The sequence below is a fragment of the Pleurodeles waltl genome, chromosome 4_2, assembly GCF_031143425.1.
Source record: "Pleurodeles waltl isolate 20211129_DDA chromosome 4_2, aPleWal1.hap1.20221129, whole genome shotgun sequence".
Taxonomy (NCBI): domain Eukaryota; kingdom Metazoa; phylum Chordata; class Amphibia; order Caudata; family Salamandridae; genus Pleurodeles; species Pleurodeles waltl.
In genome coordinates, this window is record NC_090443.1 from 342665337 (window position 1) to 342686197 (window position 20861).

Sequence of the window (20861 nt, forward strand, 5' to 3'; positions counted from 1 at the left end):
GACAAAAAAAAAAACTGAAAACCAACATTGACGCTGTAGCGAAAAGCTCTGTCAACACAGGATACTGAAAAAACAATCAGCCATGCACCCTTGAAGATCTTAAAATAGTTGTCCATTCTCTTTTGTGCTGCTGAGGGTAGACTGGCTACAAGGCTCACGATTTCCTCTGAAAGCTACTCTCCGTGGAGCTGCAAGGCTCGTTTCTGGCATGCAATATTAAAAAACAAAAAAAAACATTTTTCATGTACTGCTCATACTTAACTGCCCTACCTTTTGAAGTTGGAAGCATCTGCAAACTATCCTGCGTTGTTAAAAATTCTGTCTGCTCCACATCTCCCATACAACTTGTGCAGAAGCTCACCATCTCATGGCTTGGGTTGCTCAGGAGCATTGGTTCCTTCTTACGAGAAACCACTTCATTAAAAAACAATGTATCCCCAACACACCCCTTTCCATGAGAACTTCCAGAGTTTGGGACTACTTTCCACAGCTATCACAACTGTACCCTTCCTCAGAACCTTCAAACAGAGCCTAAAGTTTCACTGTCCCAGCATCACTTCTACCCAAGCCAGTCCACTGACTCTGTTAGTAAACTACTTTTACAAGTTTTTTGAGTTCCCGGATTTCACAGTCTACTTTACACTTTCACTTGCATTCCTGTTTTGAGACACCTGTGGTTATATTATTGAGGAACAGCGTTCCTTTGGTTTATGTTCCTATACTTGTATATATCTATCCATATCCTTATCAAGAATTGTTATCCTTACTGTCATTCTTTGCATATATGAATAGCTCAAAATATACTCTTCATTTGTTGTAATAGTGATCTTATCTTAAGTGCTCTGTTGCCCCTATTGGTCGTCTTCGAGCTAACGAAAACCACAAAGAAATAAACTTCCCCTTGAAGAAAGTTAGTGGAATAGTGTAGGCCTCACATCAGACTTAAGCAGTTGAATTTCAGCTGCTGCCCAGGGGTTTCCTTAAACAGCACATAGGTAAGAAAACAGATGTATGCTGGCCTTCACCCTTCTCTTACATGTGATTTTGTAACCTTTTGCTTTTCAGTGGTTTAGTAGATAGGTATTATAATGGAGCTGTGTGTTTAAGATGTCTACTTTAGGTCATGAATTTCCCTCTTTCTGTGGTATACAATGGTGTATGTAGCGTGCTAGATGAGATGGTGGGGTGTTTTATTTTCTTTCGTGCATTTGAACGTTTTTTGTGTTAATGTTTGTTGTCCATAATGCTAATTATCCAGGTCTTGGAATGTGTGCTGTTCCATTCCGTTTAACAATCTGTGGAACATTGAGGTATTCACTCACTTTTCATGCTCTACCCTAGGCTTTACCATGATGGCTAAATTTACTGCCCCGGTGATCCAGGACAACTTGTCGGGATGGGGTCCCTGTGCTGTGCCCGACCAGTTTAAGGACATGCCGTACCAACCCTTCAGCAAAGGAGACCGACTTGGCAAGGTAATGGTTTGCTCCCATTGAGTTGGAGATATTGTGTCCCTTTGTACTTGGCCAGCAGCCCTTCCATATCCTGCTGTTTTAATCACAGACTGCTTGTGCCTTCTAGCCTTGGAGTCACTGATCAGCGTCTGGCAATGACACTTTAATTGGTGCAGAATGCAGCAGCTTGAATGCTATGACAGGTTGTTCACTGTTTTATGCAGCTTGCACATGCTTGTTGTGATTTTCTTTTCTTGCCTATGGCTGTGATGAACAGTAAATATTAGATAGTTTTATGGCACGATTTCATCCTTCTCTAACAGAGTATCGAAAAACTGCAACCCACACCTGTAGGTCCTGAAAACGGTGTGTTTTGTCATGATCCACCATTACTTGGTGAATGTGTTTTCGGAGAGGCAGTAGCGTTTTGGAGTTCACTAACTCCGAACTGTAGATTGCACACCAGATCAAGCATTATTATAGACCTGCTGCAAAGCTCACGTTTGCTTTTTATTGTGGAATTTGTATCAGTATAACCCTTGAGAAATAGTGATGCATACAGGCAAGGGAGTTTGAGGACAGGTAGGATTTCTATACAACAGTCAGTTAGTTGGGTTGTATTTGTGCTTGCCCTTTGTCTCCTAATATGTCAGGTTTTTAGGTCGAGCGTGCAAGCACTTTGACATGTTGTAAGTGTTGTGGGATTTTACCCACCCCCACTGCATGATTTGCATTATCCGTGCCACTCTGTGAAGGAGTCACTATCAGTGTCCTAATCAAGTAATTTATGTAGGTATTCACATCATGTCCCTTTCTCACTTATGTTTGACAAGAAAATAATGTACAGTTGCTTGGGATTGTTTACATAATTTCCACCACAAGTCTGCCCCCTTATCAATTGTTTGGGAACGTATTTGCGTCAGGGGTCCTACAAGATTTGTATAAATACATCTCACTCAGACAAGGTTATCCGAAAAATTCCTTCCAGATGCCATCTATGCTGCAAGTCACCTTGCTGCAGAGATCAGCCTTCGTGTCACCAAAGAGTCTGACCTAGAGACCTCATTCTAGGTTAACAAGGGTTGGGTGGTGTTTCTCATGAACATGGTACTGGCAGATTGGGTTTATCACACCTAGCTCTCATTAGGTTAGGGATTAGGTTCTCTGTGCTAGGAATTTTATATTTCATGTTTATTGCAAGATGGTGGGACCCTTGTATTCACAACTCTCCTCTTCACAATTATGCTTCTTTTATCGTTTGTTACCCTAATCATTGCAGGTCATGCTTTTTACCAAAGATTCAGTCTTTTAAAAAAAACTATAGAAAACTCTCCTGCAACTCCTTTATTGCCTGTGTGTGACTGAGACTTAGTAAGGTGAGAAAAGGATAACTTCTGTTGCACCGCAACTTCCCTGAGAGGTCTAATCTAGACTCCATGTGTGAGGCTGCCAGAAATCACATTTTTCTGTTTGGGTATTTGGTGAAGTACTGCTTGTGAGCCGGGAGGGTTGGGCTGACACTTCGACTTGTTGTAGGATTGCCTTAGTCTCCTACAAGCAAAAGTGCTATCATCCCTAAACCAGCAGTCTCTCCTAGGAGCGAGAGTCCAACTACGATGCTATAGCATTGCAAATGTTTGTTTTCCTTTTCCTTTCTAAGGTCGCTGACTGGACTGGAGCCACATACCAGGACAAACGATACACCAGTAAGTGTTCTACCACTGAAGACTACCCATCTGCCTGTCCCACATGTACCCATTAACCATTCTCACCATGCCTCCATATGCCATGTAACCCCTACTGCTTTTCCATGTGCCCTTCAAACTGAGTCCCATGCACCTATGCTTCCAGGCACACTCCTTTTTCCTCAAACGTTTTTGTTTCCCACCCAACTCCACTTCAACCCCATTCCCTGCCTTATCTCTACATTTATTTTTCTGGGCTTTGTTTTGAGGCAGAACCCGGTTATCAAAAATACTGCTTCTGCAAGATTTAGTCTTCTCCCTTTCACGTTGAGCTGTTCTCTCTCTGCACAGATAAATACTCCTCCCAGTTTGGAGGTGGCAGTCAGTATGCATACTTCCACGAGGAGGACGAGGGCAGCTTCCAGCTGGTAGACACCACCAAGATGCAGAAGACTGCCTACCAGAGGAACCGCATGCGCTTCGCACAGGTGATTGGGGTTTGGCAAATTGGGTTAGATAAGCTGTTTATAGGAGCCGGTAGCATGGGTGGATCACAGAAAGGCAGAGCTGAGGGTTTCCAGGGGCTGATTAGTGGATGCCATATGAATGTTGGAGGTCTGAGCAAGGGCTTGTTCAGACCCACTACACTTTCTCATTGATTGATTTGGATGGTTTCACAGTAATTTGGATTCTGCTTTGTGGGAGTCATAGAGAAGTATATTGACAGGAGAGTCCCTGGTGCTGATCCTAAGAATCTACCATCTCAGTCTAGTTAGGCAGTGTGTCAGTTTCCTAATTTTTTATGATTCCTTCCATTAGAGAAACCTTCGGCGGGACAAGGACCGTAGAAATCAGCTACAGTTCAACATGCAGACGTTGCCTAAAAGTGCCAAGCAGAAGGAAAGGTAGGTATCACTATTAATCTGTTCTTTCTGTATTATCATCTGATCCAGCCCATTTAATGTTTTGTTGTACCCTTTATAATGCACCACCCTGCGTTTTGTTATAACACGTTTCCTCGTATTTTTGTTCGTACAACTGTTGCCAGCCATGTGCAGCAGTTTTACTTCCTGTCTTGTGATATGGAAAGCCCTTCCTGCTTTGCTCTGCCATCTTCTAAATCTTTCGATGTCTCTTCTTCATTAGCATCATCTTTTCTTTCTTCACTCATCACCTTGATTCTTTGTGCATCAGTGTTTTGGCCAACTAAAGCAGACACATGTTTCCATATGCTGCTGTTCAGTGTTATTAGAGGTCAGTGGCAGAAAAGTGGTTAGGATATCCATTTTCTTCATGGGCTTTGTACAATCTAGTTAGTCCTGATAAATGCAGCATATCTTAAGTATTGGTGATGGTTTTTGATGAAATGCTATTTTGAGGGATTAACTACTAAAAGCAGTTGTTTTTGGCCCATCAAAATGAAGTTTCCTCCATTGGTTTCTTCTTATGCTTCACGGGGTGGCAAGTGCTTTAAAAGCAAGCTCAGGGTGATTTTGTTCAAGAGGTCCGATCCCATTTTAGAGACTTGAGACCACCACATCACGTCAGGCTAGAGGATACATAGCATGTCCCTAAGCAGCTTGAGCAATTCATTTCTGCATGCCCTAGCACACAGGACATTGCCAGCATTATCTTTGTTGAAATAAATATATTGTATAGTCAGGTTATGAAAAAAGGGATCTCATTTTCCAGGTGCTTATGTGAGGGCGTGGAATTGTAGATTTATTGTATAAAGAACCTTTTTGGTTATTTGGTTGTGCTTAATATTCAGAGTGAGTTATGGGTGTAGCCACTCTCCCGCTTTTTCCTTTCTTGTGGACAGACATTATGTCTTTGTTACTTATGTCACCTTTGGGTTGGGTTTTATTCTATGGCGTTTCTGCATGTGCAGCTTGGCCTCTGAGTGTTGCGTAAGTCTACTGTACGGCACTGTCAAGAATCCAATGCGATTGGACAGTCCACCTTATTATATAATGCACTGTCAAAAATAGCAGACGGCTGCAGTCATCTGTAAAATCGGCTAGCTGTACTAAAAAAGGTGTCGAGCATGGATGGAATAAGGACATGTAGTTTTGTGTGCACGCATCCGGAGATTGACCATAAATTGCATCGCTTCTCGGGTGGTCCAAAGTAATCTACGCTTCCCACACCGTTTCTACATGAAGGAAAAAGCAAGACTCTGGAAAAGTCAGTACGTTTTTCAAGATACCCTGTTACACGAGAAGGTGACCTTAAAGTTGACAGCAAGCTTGAAGAATTGCAGGCCCTTTCACTGGCAGTTGCATTCCTTTTACAAGCTTTTGACTCGTTTGTAAGAATTTAAGATCTTCAGTTTGTGTTCTATAAAGATCCAGACATAAAAACTTGCAGTAGCCTTTCTTTATTCCCTTTTTGATATCTTGCCTCCTTTCCATCCTTCCATACAGAAACGATTGTGACTGCTGCACTTTCTTTTAATTCCAGGGATCGTCTTCGACTCCAGAAAAAGTTCCAGAAGCAATTTGGCGTACGCCAGAAGTGGGATCAGAGGTCCCAGGTAATGTCGTGCTATGCTCAATATTTCTTCCTGAGTGCTGTTCCATGTAGAGAGAAATTAGGATTATAGTAAGTGTTCATATCACCCCTTTGTATCTCTTAAGAGTACATGTTCAAGGCTTAAGAACAGAAAATCTCTAAGTGATCAAGAGTTGTATGAAATAGTCTTCCAATTATGACTTATTCCTTGTCAACCCAGATATTCCCCAGTCACACGTTCTTTCAGATTTCTAACTGGTTCACAGTTTGGGCCAAAGAAGTGTGCTTGAGTTTAGCATAGATTGCATACAGTTCCACTGTGTTTATTAGAATCGCAGGAGTTAAAAAGCGTTCACACCTAGCAAGGATTTATACAGTCGTTGTTCATGGTTTGAATTTCTGAGGTTTGGGTAAAACTGGGGTTCAAGTTACTGTGCTTCTCCTTACCTAAAACCAGTTTCGTAATTTAAAAAAGTTTCTGTGAAAGAAATGTGGGCGTCCTGCATCTTCCAAGCCATTGGTAATTATACCATACTGTGCAGGTTTAGCGTTTTTGGGGGGTTTATTATTTATTTCCCTCCTGGTCCTTATTTTTCCTTGTTTTGTATGCAAGCTTTTAGATCAATGCCAATATAATTTATTGTGTAATAGATCTGTATCAACAGGTAAAACAGATTTTGTTGAAAAAGGCAATAACCATTTTTGGAATGGGACATTTAAATAATTAATAACAAATCATGCAGAGCTTAAATAAGTGTAAACCGTATATTTAGGCTCAAAGTTTAGGTGAATACATTATAAAAGGCACATCTTACCCTGTGTCAACACAATAAAGACAAATAAGGGAGCACGTGTGTTTAGCTCAGGTACAGGATTTGCTGAAACAGGCTAATTTCTTCATTCAATCTGAGTAGAAAAAAACTGAGATTACCTATCAGGCAGTGAATCGACACACTCCCTTTTTATGTGTTGGGAAGGGGCATGTAACACATTTCAGAGTGCCACACCAAATGTTTCCTTATCATGAACACCTAAAGGCATTAATTATGTACATACTCCAAGATGGTCTTTTGGGCAAAGAATACACGGACATAATTTGTGAGGAGACCAATGAGAGGTGCTTAAGAGAATTCGTATGTCCCCCCTCAACCCCTTTCTGCTATCCACCATGAACCGGATTTTGTGTGTATTCCACTCCATTGTCACTTACGCAATAGGCTGTTGATTTCCGTGGAACTGAGTTTTTTCGATTTGGGTCACCATTGGGGATGGACATACCCCTAATGTTGTGGGGGTTGTTCACATTAACCGCTTAGGCCCTGGCCTCCGAATTTTGCTCCTCCTCAATGGGAGATAAAGAAAATGAAAAACAGAAGAGGAGCTTATTTGTATAGTAGGAATACAGTGTCCTTTGTTGCTAATATGTTGTCTGGACTGCCATAACTTGCGTTGTACATGTTTGGAAAAATAATTGTTCCTGAAGGTTTGCAAGAGGATCTTCACATGCTCAAAGGTCTCATGTTCAGTCTGAGAATGCTTTGGATTAGATGCCTTTACGGGGTTTTCCGCAGCCTCAGAAGTCATGATTCAGGGTAAAGGGGTACCATGAGCAAGTTTCAGAGGGAATAGCTTTGTGCATTTCTGGTTCTGTGCCCAAAGTTTGAATAACACACTAGTTTGGTATAAAGTCAGGGTTAGGCTTCCAATCTTAAACATGTTAACTGGTTTGATGCATTCAAATCAAAAAGCTTAGATGGCATCTGTAAGAGGTAAGATTTAAAATGTGATACCTTTGATTGGAAGCCAGTGGTGTGCTCTTTGTACAGGTGAGATATAGTCCATATGCTTAATTATTCCTGCATAATTTTGCATTCTGAAGAGCATGACCAGGATCTTGGTGGGTAGGTCTGCGTATAACCTATTGTATCTGTCTAGTAGAGGATTATTGCTAGAACTCCAGTGACCTGCTGATCCAGTAGCAGCAGAGACTGGATTTCATTTTGGACTGCGAGGTGGTAGAAGGAATTTTTTAAACTATTGTTCACCTTGAAGATCTGTGACTAGATTGCATTCAGGGTGTCTTTCACAGTAATGCACGAGAACAAGACTGGATAGCCCAAGAGAGCTCGAGTAGAAATTGTCAGAGGTGTTAGAGCATCATGTGAATATTAGTTGTCACCAGTGGATTAACAATCTCAGTACAGTCTCCCCTCTTTCAGGTAAATAGAGATTAATTTATTTCTGTTTGTGAGTGCCGTCATGCAAGATAAACTGAAACTTTTCCTGAATCCGCAAGCTGGTCAGAGACAGTCTAGAAGTATTTTGTAGTTGAATACCAGTGAGATTAATTGGTGCAGATTCTCAATTCTGGTGAAGTGCAGTGAAGTTACTCTCATTTAATGTTACTTCTTGATGATAATCTTAGTGGTCTCCATGTTTCTTCATGGTCATAACCTGAACTGAGTGTCGCTAGGGAGGTTGGTCAGTTCCAGTGGATAAGAGTTGACCTGTCAAGCTAGTCTAAAGATTGGTGTGTAGTTGAAGAGAGACTGGTTCTGTCTTGAGACTAAGCAGTAAGATTATCAGTGCTCTTTAACCTGTATGGCGAACATCCCACATCTTTTGAGTTTTATCTTCATAAACCTTGTGATGAGGGCCACGAGAGCAGGTTTATGCTGCTAAAAATTAGCATTTGTGGATTAAAGGTCAGGGCCTTTGATTTTGGTACATAGGGGATCTTTGATTACTCAACCCATAGAAGAGCTGTGTTTTCACAGTGTGTGGCAGGACATAGGGTTCTTGCTATTGAAGTAGTCTTTTGCAGCACTTGTGGAATTGATGGAGACAGAATGGTGTATATGAATGCAAAATACAAAGGATGTCTGAACAATGGAAGGTGAGTGGTGTATTCACTTCACTCTAGGCACAGCAAGCAATGTTTAAAACCCTGACTACCGAGACTCTTAGAAGACTTTGCTTTCACTTTTTACATCCCCAAAGGAGTTCATTTAACACATTCTTCATCAGAGAAACCACTTATGAAAATCTGTGTAGCATAAAATGATTGTTTGGAATTTTACGCTTCAAAATATTTGGGTGCTCGCATCACATTCCATGTGTCTGATGGCTATTATTAAAAATTCCATATATAATTGTAAATTCACCACATTCTTTCAGTTGTTTTGCTGGTAAATGTGTTGCTTCTGTTTTGTCTCCATACGTCAAATGTTCTCAACCAGGTTTCCCCACTTGTTTCTGTTGGTTGTTGTGTGGTTCCTCATAGTTAAGGTGCTTGTTCCCCTAATTTTTCTCATTCCTATAATGGGATGTTTAACTCTTTGCCTCCTCCTTCTTGCTGTCTGTTCTGGTGCTGGCCATGTCTTATCTTTCACTTGTCTTGATCCCAGCAGAAGCCCCGAGACTCCTCAGTGGAGGTGCGTAGTGATTGGGAAGTGAAGGAGGAAATGGACTTTCCACGTCTGATGAAAATGAGATACGTTGAGGTCTCGGAGCCTCAGGACATGTAAGTTTAAACTGCAGTCACTGTGATGAGGAGGGGAAGTGGGTGGAACGTCCCCAGACCTTCCCAGCAGGGACTCACTTAGGGCATGAGACTGAAGTTTTTCACACCTCATGGCTTGACCTATGGCCTTTTTTAGGGTTGAGCCTGCGAGTGCATGCACTAGCGCATGCGTCTCGCTTGCAAGACTGGTGTGTACAGTAAAGAGCTTGGAGACTGTCTGTTGCTCACCATTTGATGGTTTGCGTGCCACTGTTCTTTACAGCCTCGTAATTTGTCAAGGCAGGCCTGGCAAAATTTCCGTTCCTCTGTGTGTAGCAGGGACCAGGCCCTGATTGATTCAACCTAATTATTGCCTATTTGCTGCTCCAGAAGTGATCGAGGTACTATTTTGTTCTTTTTAACTTCTCAAACCCTGAAAACAGAAGGCTTGTGATTAGCAAAAACGTGCCCAGCAGGACAAACAAAATTGCAAAGTTTTTTTTTTTTTTAAAGCTAACTTCCTTTTATTTAGTCGTCTTTTCTGACTTTCCACTTATGTTGTTTTTTCTTTGGTCTTTGCTCATGGGTCCTCTTCTCAAAAGATGACAATTCGAAATATTGCAAAGCAACATTGTTTCTTTATTATGTGCAATTTCTGAAATTATGCTTTAACACATAATCGTGCAGTACACTCCAATCCTCCCCACCCAAGTCCAAACCATTAACTCCAATCTAATCCACTCCAACTCACCCCAGTCCTCCCAACTCACCCAATCTAATCTGTCCCACTCCAGTCCAAAACAATCTGCCCCACTGCAATCCAAAACACTCTGCCCTAAAATCCCCCACTCCTATCTACCCAACTCCAATCTGTTCCAGTCTAATCCAAAACAATCGGTCTCACTGCACTCCAAAGCAATCTACCCCACTTCAATCCACCTCACTCCCAACTGCCACACTTTAATCCAAACCAATCTGTCCCACTTGAATACGCCCCACCTGAAACTGCCCCAATCCAAAACAATACGCCTCCCTCCAATCCAAAACAATCCATCGTAATACAATCTTCTCCTGTCCAGTCCAAAACAATCTGCCCCGCTATAGCCTTCCCCACTCCAGTCCAAAAGAATCTGTCCCACTCCAGTCCGCCCCGTTCCAATCCAAATCAGTCTGCCCCTTTCCAATCCAAAACAAACTGCCGTAATCCAGTCCAGAACAATCTGCACTACTCCAGTCTCCTCCGACACCCGAGCCTGGTCTCCTCCGCCACCCGAGCCTGGTCTGCCAAACATGTTCTTCAGCATACACCCATAAGAGAAGATACTGGTGGGACCTGGCTTGGAGGAGATATTTGAAGGGCCCGCCTGGAGCAAGAACTAGTGTGACCCTTAAATGATGTTCTCCAGTGTTGATCCTCACCTCTCTCTCTCTCTCCCCCTCTCAGTGAGTGCTGTGGTGCCCTGGAATATTATGATAAAGCCTTTGACAGAATCACCACCAGGAATGAGAAGTCATTAAAGAGCATCAAGCGAATCTTTCACACCGTGACAACAACGGACGACCCTGTTATCCGCAAGGTAGGTGTGCTCTTCCAGTTGTGCCATACCTAATAAGTGCCATTATTATTTAGAGGTTTCATCTGCACATTGCTTGCTCTGGGCTTGCGAAGTCTTATGTGACAAAAAAAAAATTCTTTAAGGGCACTAAGAACCCACCCCTTACTTACCTGAAGTTCTTTTTTGTTCATTCAAACGTCGCTCAAATGTACCAGCTTTTTATTAGCTAGCAGGCCACTTCCTGCTCTTCTGTTCTGCTTTCTATTCTACTGTTGCCGCTGCGTGGAGTGTGACCGAAGCACACCTTGCCGGTTTTTGGTGATGGTTACTTTTTAGTGTTTATACGTGAAAACATGAACTGAACATAAGTCAATTTGTGTTGAAATGTGTGTAAACATGTTGGCCATATTTCAGTGGAGTATCGAGTGCAGATTTAAAGCAAGCAGCGAGTAGCCTTATTATGTTGGGTTTTTTGTTACTTAATAATTACATTTCTGATGAATAACAGTTGTAAATATTAAAATTGTGTTTGTTTCTTAAATTACCACGCAGTAATTTTTTATAGAAAAGTCATTTGTATAATTGGGCGATGTTTTATTTCGAGTTCTTATTCTCTCACTGACTTATTAACAGGCAGGCAATAGGGTCATGATTTGAACAGAACAGTGCTTGCACCAGGGCCAAACGTTATCAGAACTCCTCTAAATACCAGATAGTTCTATATTTAACAACTAAACTGGCAGTCAGAAGTGCAGTTACCTTGCAGGCATTAGGGCATGATTTAAATGGTGCAGTGGCACTGGGCCACAGGGTGTCTGAACACCTCTCTCAATGCAGATTATTGCAAAATGTTACTATTAAAACAGGCAGTGACAAGTGCAGGAATCTAACAGGCACTAGGGTCATGATTTTAGTGGTGCAGCAGGTTCAGTGACACTGTGGCCAAAAGCTCTAGGAACCCCTCTAAATACAAAAATATTGCTATATTTTACTACTAAACAAACAGGTTACTTACATTTGGTAATGAATTATCAGGTAGAGACATATTCTAGTTGCAGGTTCCTTACCCCCAGGAATCAGTCTGGATTTGGAGATTTTTCTATGAGCAGTACCCCTGCGTGCCGTCAGGTGGCGTCAGACAACTCTGTTCGTTGTTGGTGCATGGTTGCCGGATATAATGTTGCGGGTCACATATAGGAGCCACCAAGGCGCGCTGACATCAATTTCTATTCATGACTTTCACGCCAGTAGCACGGAGCCATGAAGAACACTGACCCTGGTGTGCCAGAATTAGGGCCCTGAAAGGGAGCCCCTGTCCCTAGAAATCAGTACGCAGAGCAGGGAGGATAAGTGGGTCAGTAAGGAATCTGCAACTAGAAAAAGTTTCTACTAGATAATTTGTTACCGGAGGTAAGTAATTTGTTCATCTGATAGACTTCTAGTTGAAGATTTCTTACCTTAGAATAGATACCCAAGCAATACAATCACCCGAGGTGTGTCTGCGAACCAACATCATACTAGGTAGTCCTGCAGGACTGAATGAGCAAAGTACCTTGTCCCTTTGGACCTGAGAGTCCAGGCACTAGTGTTTGGTAAACATGTGCAAAGATGCCCACATTGCTGCCTGGCAGATGTCCAGGTCTGAAACTTCGCATGCTAACGCAGATGTGGCAGCTGTTGCTTTGGTAGAGTGAGAGCGCAAACTCTCTGGGGGTTGCTTTTTAGCCAATGCATAGCACATTTTAATGCAGAGAACAACCCATCTAGAGATGGTTCTCTACCACACTCACATACCCTACAAAGTGTTGATCATCCACCCAGAACGCTTTAGTTCGATCAAGATAGAACGCCAATGTTCTTTTTAGGTCCAGACAGTAGTCTCTCCTCTTTCTTAGAATGATGTGGGACATGTAAAAAGTAGGCAAGGTCATGAATTGGCCTACATGAAAAGGGTGTGGCCACTAGGTAGAATGGAAATCCTTGTACTAAGCACCATCTTGTCTGGTTGGATGGATGGAGATGAAACGTGACTTTTGAGGAAACAGCCTGCAGCTCGCTCACTCTGCGAGCAAAGGAAGGCTTTCTTCAAGGTAAGAAGCCGAAGTGGGCAGTTGGGAAGTGGTCAAAAGGAGTGTACATCATAAAAGTAAGAACTAGGTTCAGATCCTATTGGGTCATTATGAACGAAAGGAGGAAACAGATGGGTAAGGCCCATTAGAAATCTACCAACAGTTGGGGGATTTTAAACGAAAAGGGTTGGTTGGTCGGGCAATCGTAGGAAAGCGAGATGGCAGACAAATAACCCTTGAGGGTGCCCAGAGCAGAGCCCTGCTGGGCCAGAGAAAGAACAAACAAAAGAACCTCAGAAAAGAAGGGCAAAGAGGGGGGTCAACAGACTTGTCTGTACATCATGCCACAAATTTGTTCCAATGACAGGCATATACCTTTTTTGGTGGAGGGACGCCTGGCTGCCAAGATAACATTACATACTTCGGGCAGAAGGTGAAAAGCTGTCAACTGCTGCTCCTCAGTCTCCACGCATAGTGATGGAGACTGCACAGGTTCAGGTGGAGAACCGTCCCCTGCTACTACACCAGAAAATCCTCCTCAAGAGACAGTCTGAGTAGAGGATCGATGGCCCTGCTCAAGAGCTTGGCAAAGTGGTACTGGCTGAAAGGAGGCCCAAGTTCCGCTCGAGACGAAAAGCGTCACCAAGCGAGTGCCGCCTTGGATATTCCAACGCACAAAACACTTGACATTGTGCGTTTTCTGGTTAGGCGCACAGATCTAACCAGGGCTCTCCCCACTGCTGAAAGAGACCATGCGCCGCCTCCGTATGGAGATGCCATTTGTGATCGACCATAAGTTGACGGCTGAGTTTGTCTGCGATGGTGTTCAGAGAGCCTGCCAGACGTTGAAGCAGTAGGAGTATGGCCTGATGTTCCAGCCATGTCCAGAGGTGTAGAGTCACCTGACAAAGGGTCCACGACCCCACCCTGACCTTCTTGTTGCAGTACCATATGACAGTGGTGATGCCTGTGAATACCTGCACCACTTTCCCTTTGTGAGAGAGAGAAGGAATGCTTTCAATGCTAATCTAATCGCCCTGAGCACCGAAAGATTGATATGGAGCTATGATGCTGGCAGAGACCAGACGGCTCTGATCTCCTCCTCGCCCATGTGGCCAATTCATCCCAGGTGTGATGCATCTGTCACCACTGTCAGATATGGTTGGGGAAGGAAGAGGGATCTGCCTCTGACCCAATTGTGTTCAGTAACCACCACTGCAGGTCTTGTGTGAACTCCCTCCGAGATCTGGACCATGTCAGAGAGATTCTCCTGATGCTGCACCCGCTGGAACTTCAGCAGAGCCCTCCGATGTCATCTGGCATGTGCCAGCCACAAAAGCGGTGAAAAGCAGACTGCAGATTGAGAGGGGGGGTGAGGAGCAGCCGCAAGGCCTAGGGACCGGGCCATAGCCCAGGACTCCTTAAAGTGTTCGAGCGCAGAGCCTGCTTTTTCTTCAAAGAGACGGGTGCCGTCAAAGGGAACGTCCATCAGAGTGGATTGGACCGCCTCTGACAACCCAAATGTCCTTAACCAAGCATGGCGCCTTAAGGCCACCATCTAAGCAACCGATCTGCCCAGAGAGATAGTCATATCCAGCCCACATCGAATTGTAAACTTAGCTGCCCCTGTCCTGTCAACAGCAGCCTGGGCGAGAATGGCCGGGCCTCCTCCGGGACCTGTGGCAGCACTTGTGCAACCGTATCCCATTAACTATGGGTATAACGGCCCAAAAGGCATGCAGTGTTCACAGACAGCAATGCTGTGCTGGAGGAAGGAAGGTGCTTCTTCCTAAGGTGATCCATCCTGCGTGACCCCTGAAGTCATGGGTGGCCTGCCCAAAGATGAGGCACATGGTCGTGTATATTTCTTTCAATTGGGCAGGGGTGGCTCTGGCTCCCAGAAACTCGGTGAGGCACAGAGCTGTCCCAGAAGTAGGCTCCGAGGACGGAGGCGTAGAACGTCGACGTTCCTTTTCACACTTCACGTCATCCAACCAACTGGGTGAAGTCTAAGAACGCTTGTTCTTCTTCAACTTATTTTTAAGCTTAACTGAATGTTCTCAACGATTTTGAATGGGACTATGGTGAATGGGAAAGGCTCTGGCAAGCCCCTCTTGACCCTCAAAGTCTTTGGGTTCATTGCCCGGCACTAGGAGCATGACTTTAGGTTGTGGTCGTGCTCTATAAACACTAGACACATGAGGTGCAGATCCGTCACAGACATCATCTGGTGACAGAACTCGCAGTGCTTAAAGATGGTCTTCCATTACGACATCCTCGACGCACCAAGAAGTCAAAAAGCTTCGACAAAAAGTTGAAAATCCAGTCAAACAGAAACTGTAATGGGTATCTCTCTTTGGATCTGTGCGTGGGTTGCCACTTAAGGAAAAGAACTGATGTCAGTGCGCCTGTCTGGCAACTATATATGACCCGCAATGTCATATCCGGCGATCACCACTCCAGTGACTGAAGCGGGGTTGACTGACGACGCACAGAGGTACTGCTCGAAGAATAAACTCGTGATCCAAACTGTTGCCTGGGGGAAATTCTAAGGATCGGAATCTGCAACTAGAAGTCTCTATCAGATAGGCAGTCACAAGTGCAGTTACCTTGCCGGTGCTAGGGTCAAGATCTGAATGGTGTAGCTGGTGTAGTGGCACTATTCCCAAAAGCTCTAGGAAACCCACTAAACACAAATTATTACTAAGTTTTACTTCTAAGCAAGCAATCACAAGTGCAGTTATCTTGCAGGCATTAAGGTCATGATTTGAATGGTGCAGCAGGTGCAGTGGCACCAGGGCCAAAAGTTGTCAGCTCCTTTAAGCAACAAATATTGCTTTACCTTACTACTAAACAGGCAGTCACAATTGCGGTTACCTTTCAGTTAAAAGGGGCATGATTTGAATGGTGCAGTGGCACTTTACTAACTACACATTACTACATTTTAATACAATGTGATATTATATCAAGTATAGATTAAGAGTTTGGAACCCTGGGATATTAATTAAACATACATTACAACATAAACAACTCCAACTCCAATCCACAACTATCAGTCCCACTCCTATCCACAACAATCTGATCCACTCCAGTACACCAATCCAGCAGAATCTGCCCCACTCCAGTAAAGCGATCCAAAACTATCTGCTCAACTCCAATCCAAAACTATCTGTCCCATTCCAAATCAAAACTATCTGCCCCACTCAAGTCCAAACCGCCACACTCCAATCCGCCTGACTATCCTAGTGCACCACACTCCATTCCTCTCAACACACTACACTCTAATCTGCCACACTTCAGTCCAAAACAATTTGCCCCATTCCAGTCCAAAACACTCTGCGCTGTCCAGGGCAATCTGCCCCACTCCAATCCATCCCACCACACTCCATTCCTGTCCACCTCACAACAATCCACCCCAGTCTAATCTGCTCCAATCCAATTTGCCACAATCAGACCAATCCAGTTTACCACAGTCCAACCCACTCCAGTCCAACCCATCACAGTACAGTCCAACCCAACTAGCAGAGGTGCCCCCAGGAATTCCAGTTCCATTTCTCTTGATTTAGAGTGCGGGAACGCCATTTTACGCGTGTACTGGACACAGGTCACTACCTATGTCCAGCTACATAATGGTAACCCCAAACCTGGGCACGTTTGGTATCAAACATATCGGAATCATACCCAATACTGTCGCAAATATTGGAAGTATGATTCCATGCACTCTGGGTGCTCCTTAGAGGACTCCCATCATTGCTACCACCAGTCTTACAGGGTTTTCCAGGCAGCCCAAGCTGCTCCCTCCCCTCAGACAGGTTTCTGCCCTCCTGCTGCTTAATCTCATCAAGCCCAGGAAGGCAGAACAAAGGATTTCCTTTGGAAGAGGGAGGTAACTCTCTCTCCTTTGGAAAGAAGTGTGAATTGCTTGGGAGGGTTGCCTCCCCATGCCACTGTTATATTTTGAAGGGCACATTTGGCGCCCTCTGTGCATACACCATTCCACACCTGTTCAGGGACCCCTCCCCCCGGCCCTTCTCGGGCGCAAAACTGGACAACGTAAAGGGGAGTGACCACTCCGCTGTCCATCACCATCAGGTGCTCAGAGCTCCTTCAGAGGGTCACTGGGGTCTGCCATCTTCTTTCTAAGGTGGCTGGGAACTCTAGGATCATTTGAGTGGCCAGGCAGGTGATGTCAGAGCTCCCTCCTGATAGGGGCTTACCTGGCTAAATGACCAATCCCCCCCCTTTCAGAGCTATTTAGGGTCTCTCTCTTGGGTGGGTCCTCATGTTCCGCTTGCAAGATTCCAGCTCAGTTCCTCTACAACCTTCACTTCGACTTCTGGCCTCCGGAATTCCGACTGGACCCTCCAGGCCCCAACAATCCGCCTCCAAGAAGAACTCTTCTGCAACATTGTTTCCAGGGCTCCTGCCAGCAACTGCAACATTACCACCGGCTGTACATCCACTGAGGGCGGCGTGTCTTCAGTCTGCAATAGAAGAAAGAAAGAATCTCCCTTTGAGTGAAGGAGTTACTCCCCTGCATCAGCAGGAACCTGCTGCAACAATGACCGGCTGCGTGGCTCGCCCCTCATCTTGAGCTGTGTGGATTCTGCATTACGGGTGATGTTCCGGAGTTGTCATCTTGATTCTCTCTGCCGGCTGTCCAACTTTGGTGGAGGTAAGCCTTTACCTTCCCACGCAGGACAGTACCCCCGTGCACTGTCTCTTGCAGCTGCCAAGGCTTGTTTGCATCTCCTCCAAGGGATCTTCAGGCAACGTGTAGCTCCAGTCCACAGCACTCCTTCCTGTGTCGCACAGCCCTCTGCGTGGTTCTCCTTGGCGTGGGATCCCTTTCTGTAGTGCTGTGTGGGCTCCTTCTACGACTTCTGTGTCCCTGTCCTGTGGGTGTTTCCTCTGCTCCTGTGGGCTCTGTCGCGCTGAGGGTCCCCTCTGATTCCCCCTCCTAGGTTGAGTCCTCCTGGACCTTGCTTGTCCCTGGCAGCACCACTTTTTCACTAACTGAGTCTGCCTTTGCCAAGACACCTGACTGCAATCTTTACTCCAGCGTAGGACATCTTCTGCATTCTTCAGGAACTCTTCTCCGGCTCCAGGGCTGCAGTGCTGACCTGATCTTCATCACGTTGACCAACTTCTGCAAGTACAGCTGGGTGGGTAGTAGCTCCTACTCCTCCTGAACTCCACTGTAACTCTTGGACTTGGTCACCTCTCTCTCTCTCTCTCTTTCTTTCTCTCTCTCCACAGGTCTTCCTCTCCAGGAATCCACCTCTGGTTTCTTGTAGCCTTGTCTGGGTGTCTTCTTTTCTTTTTCCTCCTTCTGGGTGGTTCCAGTGATTTTAGTTCTGCTTTCCTGGTCGCTGGCGGGAACTGTTACTTACCTCTGTGGTTCTCTAAAACTCCCAGCTTCCCTCTACACATTCCACTTACCTAGGTGGGGGTCCTGTGTTCGCATTCCATAGTTTAATATATGGTTTGGGCTCTCCCTAGGGTCACTATTGCTTATTGGTATTTGCACTGTTTCTAACCTTTTCTATGCGTATTGCTGTTTACTAGTGTATATAGTGTTACTTACCTCCTATTGGAGGGTTGCCCTTCTAGTATTCTATGGTATTGTGTGACCAAAATAAAGTACCTTTATTTTTGTACAACTGAGTGTTTTCTTTCATGTGTGTTAGTGCTGTGTCAATACAGTGGTATTGCATGAGCTTTGCATGTCTCCTAGATAAGCCTTGGCTTCTCATCCACAGCTACCTTTAGAGTGCCTGGCTTCTAGACACTGCCTACACTTCACTAAGAGGGGATATCTGGGCCTGGCACAAGGTGTAAGTACCTTAGGTACCCACCACACATCAAGCCAGCTTCCAACACCAATCCACCCCACTCAATCCAATCCATCTGACTCCATTCTAGTTCACCCAACTCATTCACTCCACTTCAGTCCATTCCGCCATAATTCAATACCAGTTCTCAGGAGCAACACGTTATTAATCCGTTTTGTATTTGCGTCATCTCATACGTTTCTTATGGTCATCTCTCAAAGATAAAATATGCATTTTTCAAATCAATATACCTTTTGATGTTTCGGGTGTGATTGATGAATTCACTGTTCAGATGCCAGTTGTACATTTGCTGTCACATTAGCAGGATGGCTGGTTGTCCCTTCGGTTGTCAGCATTAGTAATGGAGCATCGGCTGTCATATTCTGTCTTCTTGTGTGCATCCCCGCATTCTTCCTTTCACTCATGCCGTGTTCGGGAAAGGGGGAGGGGTCGTCTATTCCCTCTGTTTGAAAGTGTTCGCTAAGCATCACATTCCTCACTGTAAAGGCTCCTCTGACTCCCCCTTTTTGGGGTCAGCGCGCAAGCGCTTTGACCTGTTGTAAGTATTGTGGGCTTTTAACAGCGGCCACCGCACGCTCATCACTTTCACTCGTCCCTTGGTGCCTTTCAAAAATCCTTTATCATTGGTAAATGCTTTACGTTTGTCCCTCCTTGGGGCGGTTTTGTTACCGCCTTGTTCCTGCATGCCATGGTGCACTAAGCTCACCCTGACCCGCACTTCTTCCCCCTATCCATTCCCCCAGTGCGTGATGGCAGGTGTCCTGGCTGGCTCGCAGTATTCGCCAATAACTGAGCAAGAACCAAGAATGTGCTACTCACGTTTCTTACGCGGCGTGGCATCAAGCCAAGTAGGCACATTTTAGCGTTCTGCGTACTCTTCCTGCCTGTCACTTTGGGGGGATGTCAGTCAGAGCTGGCCAGTATTATTTACTAACTTGGCACTGTTTTACAATATAGTAAAACTGCGCCTCGTCATCTCTGCGTCCTGAGCAGTCATCAGTCTGGGGTGAGCACATTTTACAGAGCAGTATATTCGGATTGGTCTTTTATTAGACGAGGCACATCCACAGAGGTGGACCAAAATTCAAAGCATTCTTTTAGAAGTGTAAACTAATGACCATTCGCCACCTGATGCGCAAATCTGTCCATTTTTTTTCCTTCATTTTTATCGTTTCTACCTCCATCTTCTTTTCAGTGTTGGATAATCTTGCATAGCCTTACGAGCAGGTCCCTCTACCGACGTTATGGCCGTTAGTAATTAAAGATTGCACGATCAGAAACACAATCTGTTAAATCCAGATCAAAGCGATCCTTTAAGCCACCCCTATCGATTAACATTGCCCGTGACCGAGTGATCCCTAGAAAAGGTTTAGATGTATACGAGTTTAGGATGAAAGGTAGTGGGTAAGTGGCGTCATTTCAGGGTTGCCGAAATGACCCCTGCCGTTGAAGTGTGGTTTCAGCTTCAAGAAGGGTGAAGAACCTGCCCTCATGAGAGTAGCACAAATGAGTTGCAGCTGTCAGGGTACGATCTCCCATCCTCCTGCGCCCCTTCCACTAACACCACAGCCGCCTGGCAAAAAGACTTCTGGTTAGTTTTTCTACCGTAAGAGCACTGGTAGGCGACTGGCTCGTGCACTGTTCTAGAGGAACAAATGTAATAACCGGCACGTAGGTGAGTGCCTCCTCCTCCTGCTGCTTCCTTCAGTGTGTCCCATCATCCCTTTCACCTCCTTGGTCTTGTGCTTTTATGTGTAATACTTCTTTCAGAGTGTCGCTAGCTTGTTGGTTCATCTGTTATTTGTTGCTTGTTTTAAGTTGGCCAAGACCCAAGGGAACGTGTTTGCCACAGATGCCATCCTAGCCACCCTCATGTGCTGCACCCGTTCTGTCAACTCGTGGGACATCGTTGTGCAAAGAGTTGGTTCCAAGGTCTTTTTCGATAAGAGAGACAACTCTGACTTCGGTAAGTCCTTGTGTAGTGCTGTCAGCATTGTCAATCAGACTTTGTATCTTGGTGACAGGTGTGAAGCTGTGTATCTGGAAGCAGATGTCAAGTCTTAAGGTGGGGTAAAGAGGTTTCCAATAAAAGTACAGTCTTCTGCAAAATCAAGCCTGACCATCTTCACTGTCACGTTGCAGCCTTAGACTTTTCCCGTTTGATCCGACATTATCCTAGTACCAGCTGAGTTTCCAACTGTTATGACTCAAACTTGTTAAGCTGTT

General features: G+C 44.8%; 1 protein-coding gene across 3 annotated transcripts in view; it reads left to right on the plus strand.

Moving 5' to 3' along the window:
* EIF3D (eukaryotic translation initiation factor 3 subunit D) overlaps positions 1–20861 on the plus strand; it is a 54824-nt gene that overhangs the window by 11647 nt on the left and 22316 nt on the right. For 2 of the 3 annotated variants that reach the window (XM_069231405.1, XM_069231406.1), the window contains exons 2-9: positions 1342–1475; positions 3115–3160; positions 3491–3627; positions 3959–4044; positions 5603–5675; positions 9061–9176; positions 10600–10732; positions 20454–20601. In XM_069231405.1, coding sequence (XP_069087506.1) covers positions 1350–1475; positions 3115–3160; positions 3491–3627; positions 3959–4044; positions 5603–5675; positions 9061–9176; positions 10600–10732; positions 20454–20601 — 865 coding nt within the window. In that variant the 5' untranslated portion in view covers positions 1342–1349. The remainder of the gene's footprint in view (positions 1–1341; positions 1476–3114; positions 3161–3490; positions 3628–3958; positions 4045–5602; positions 5676–9060; positions 9177–10599; positions 10733–20453; positions 20602–20861) is intronic. The other variant, XM_069231407.1, reaches the window with a different exon arrangement.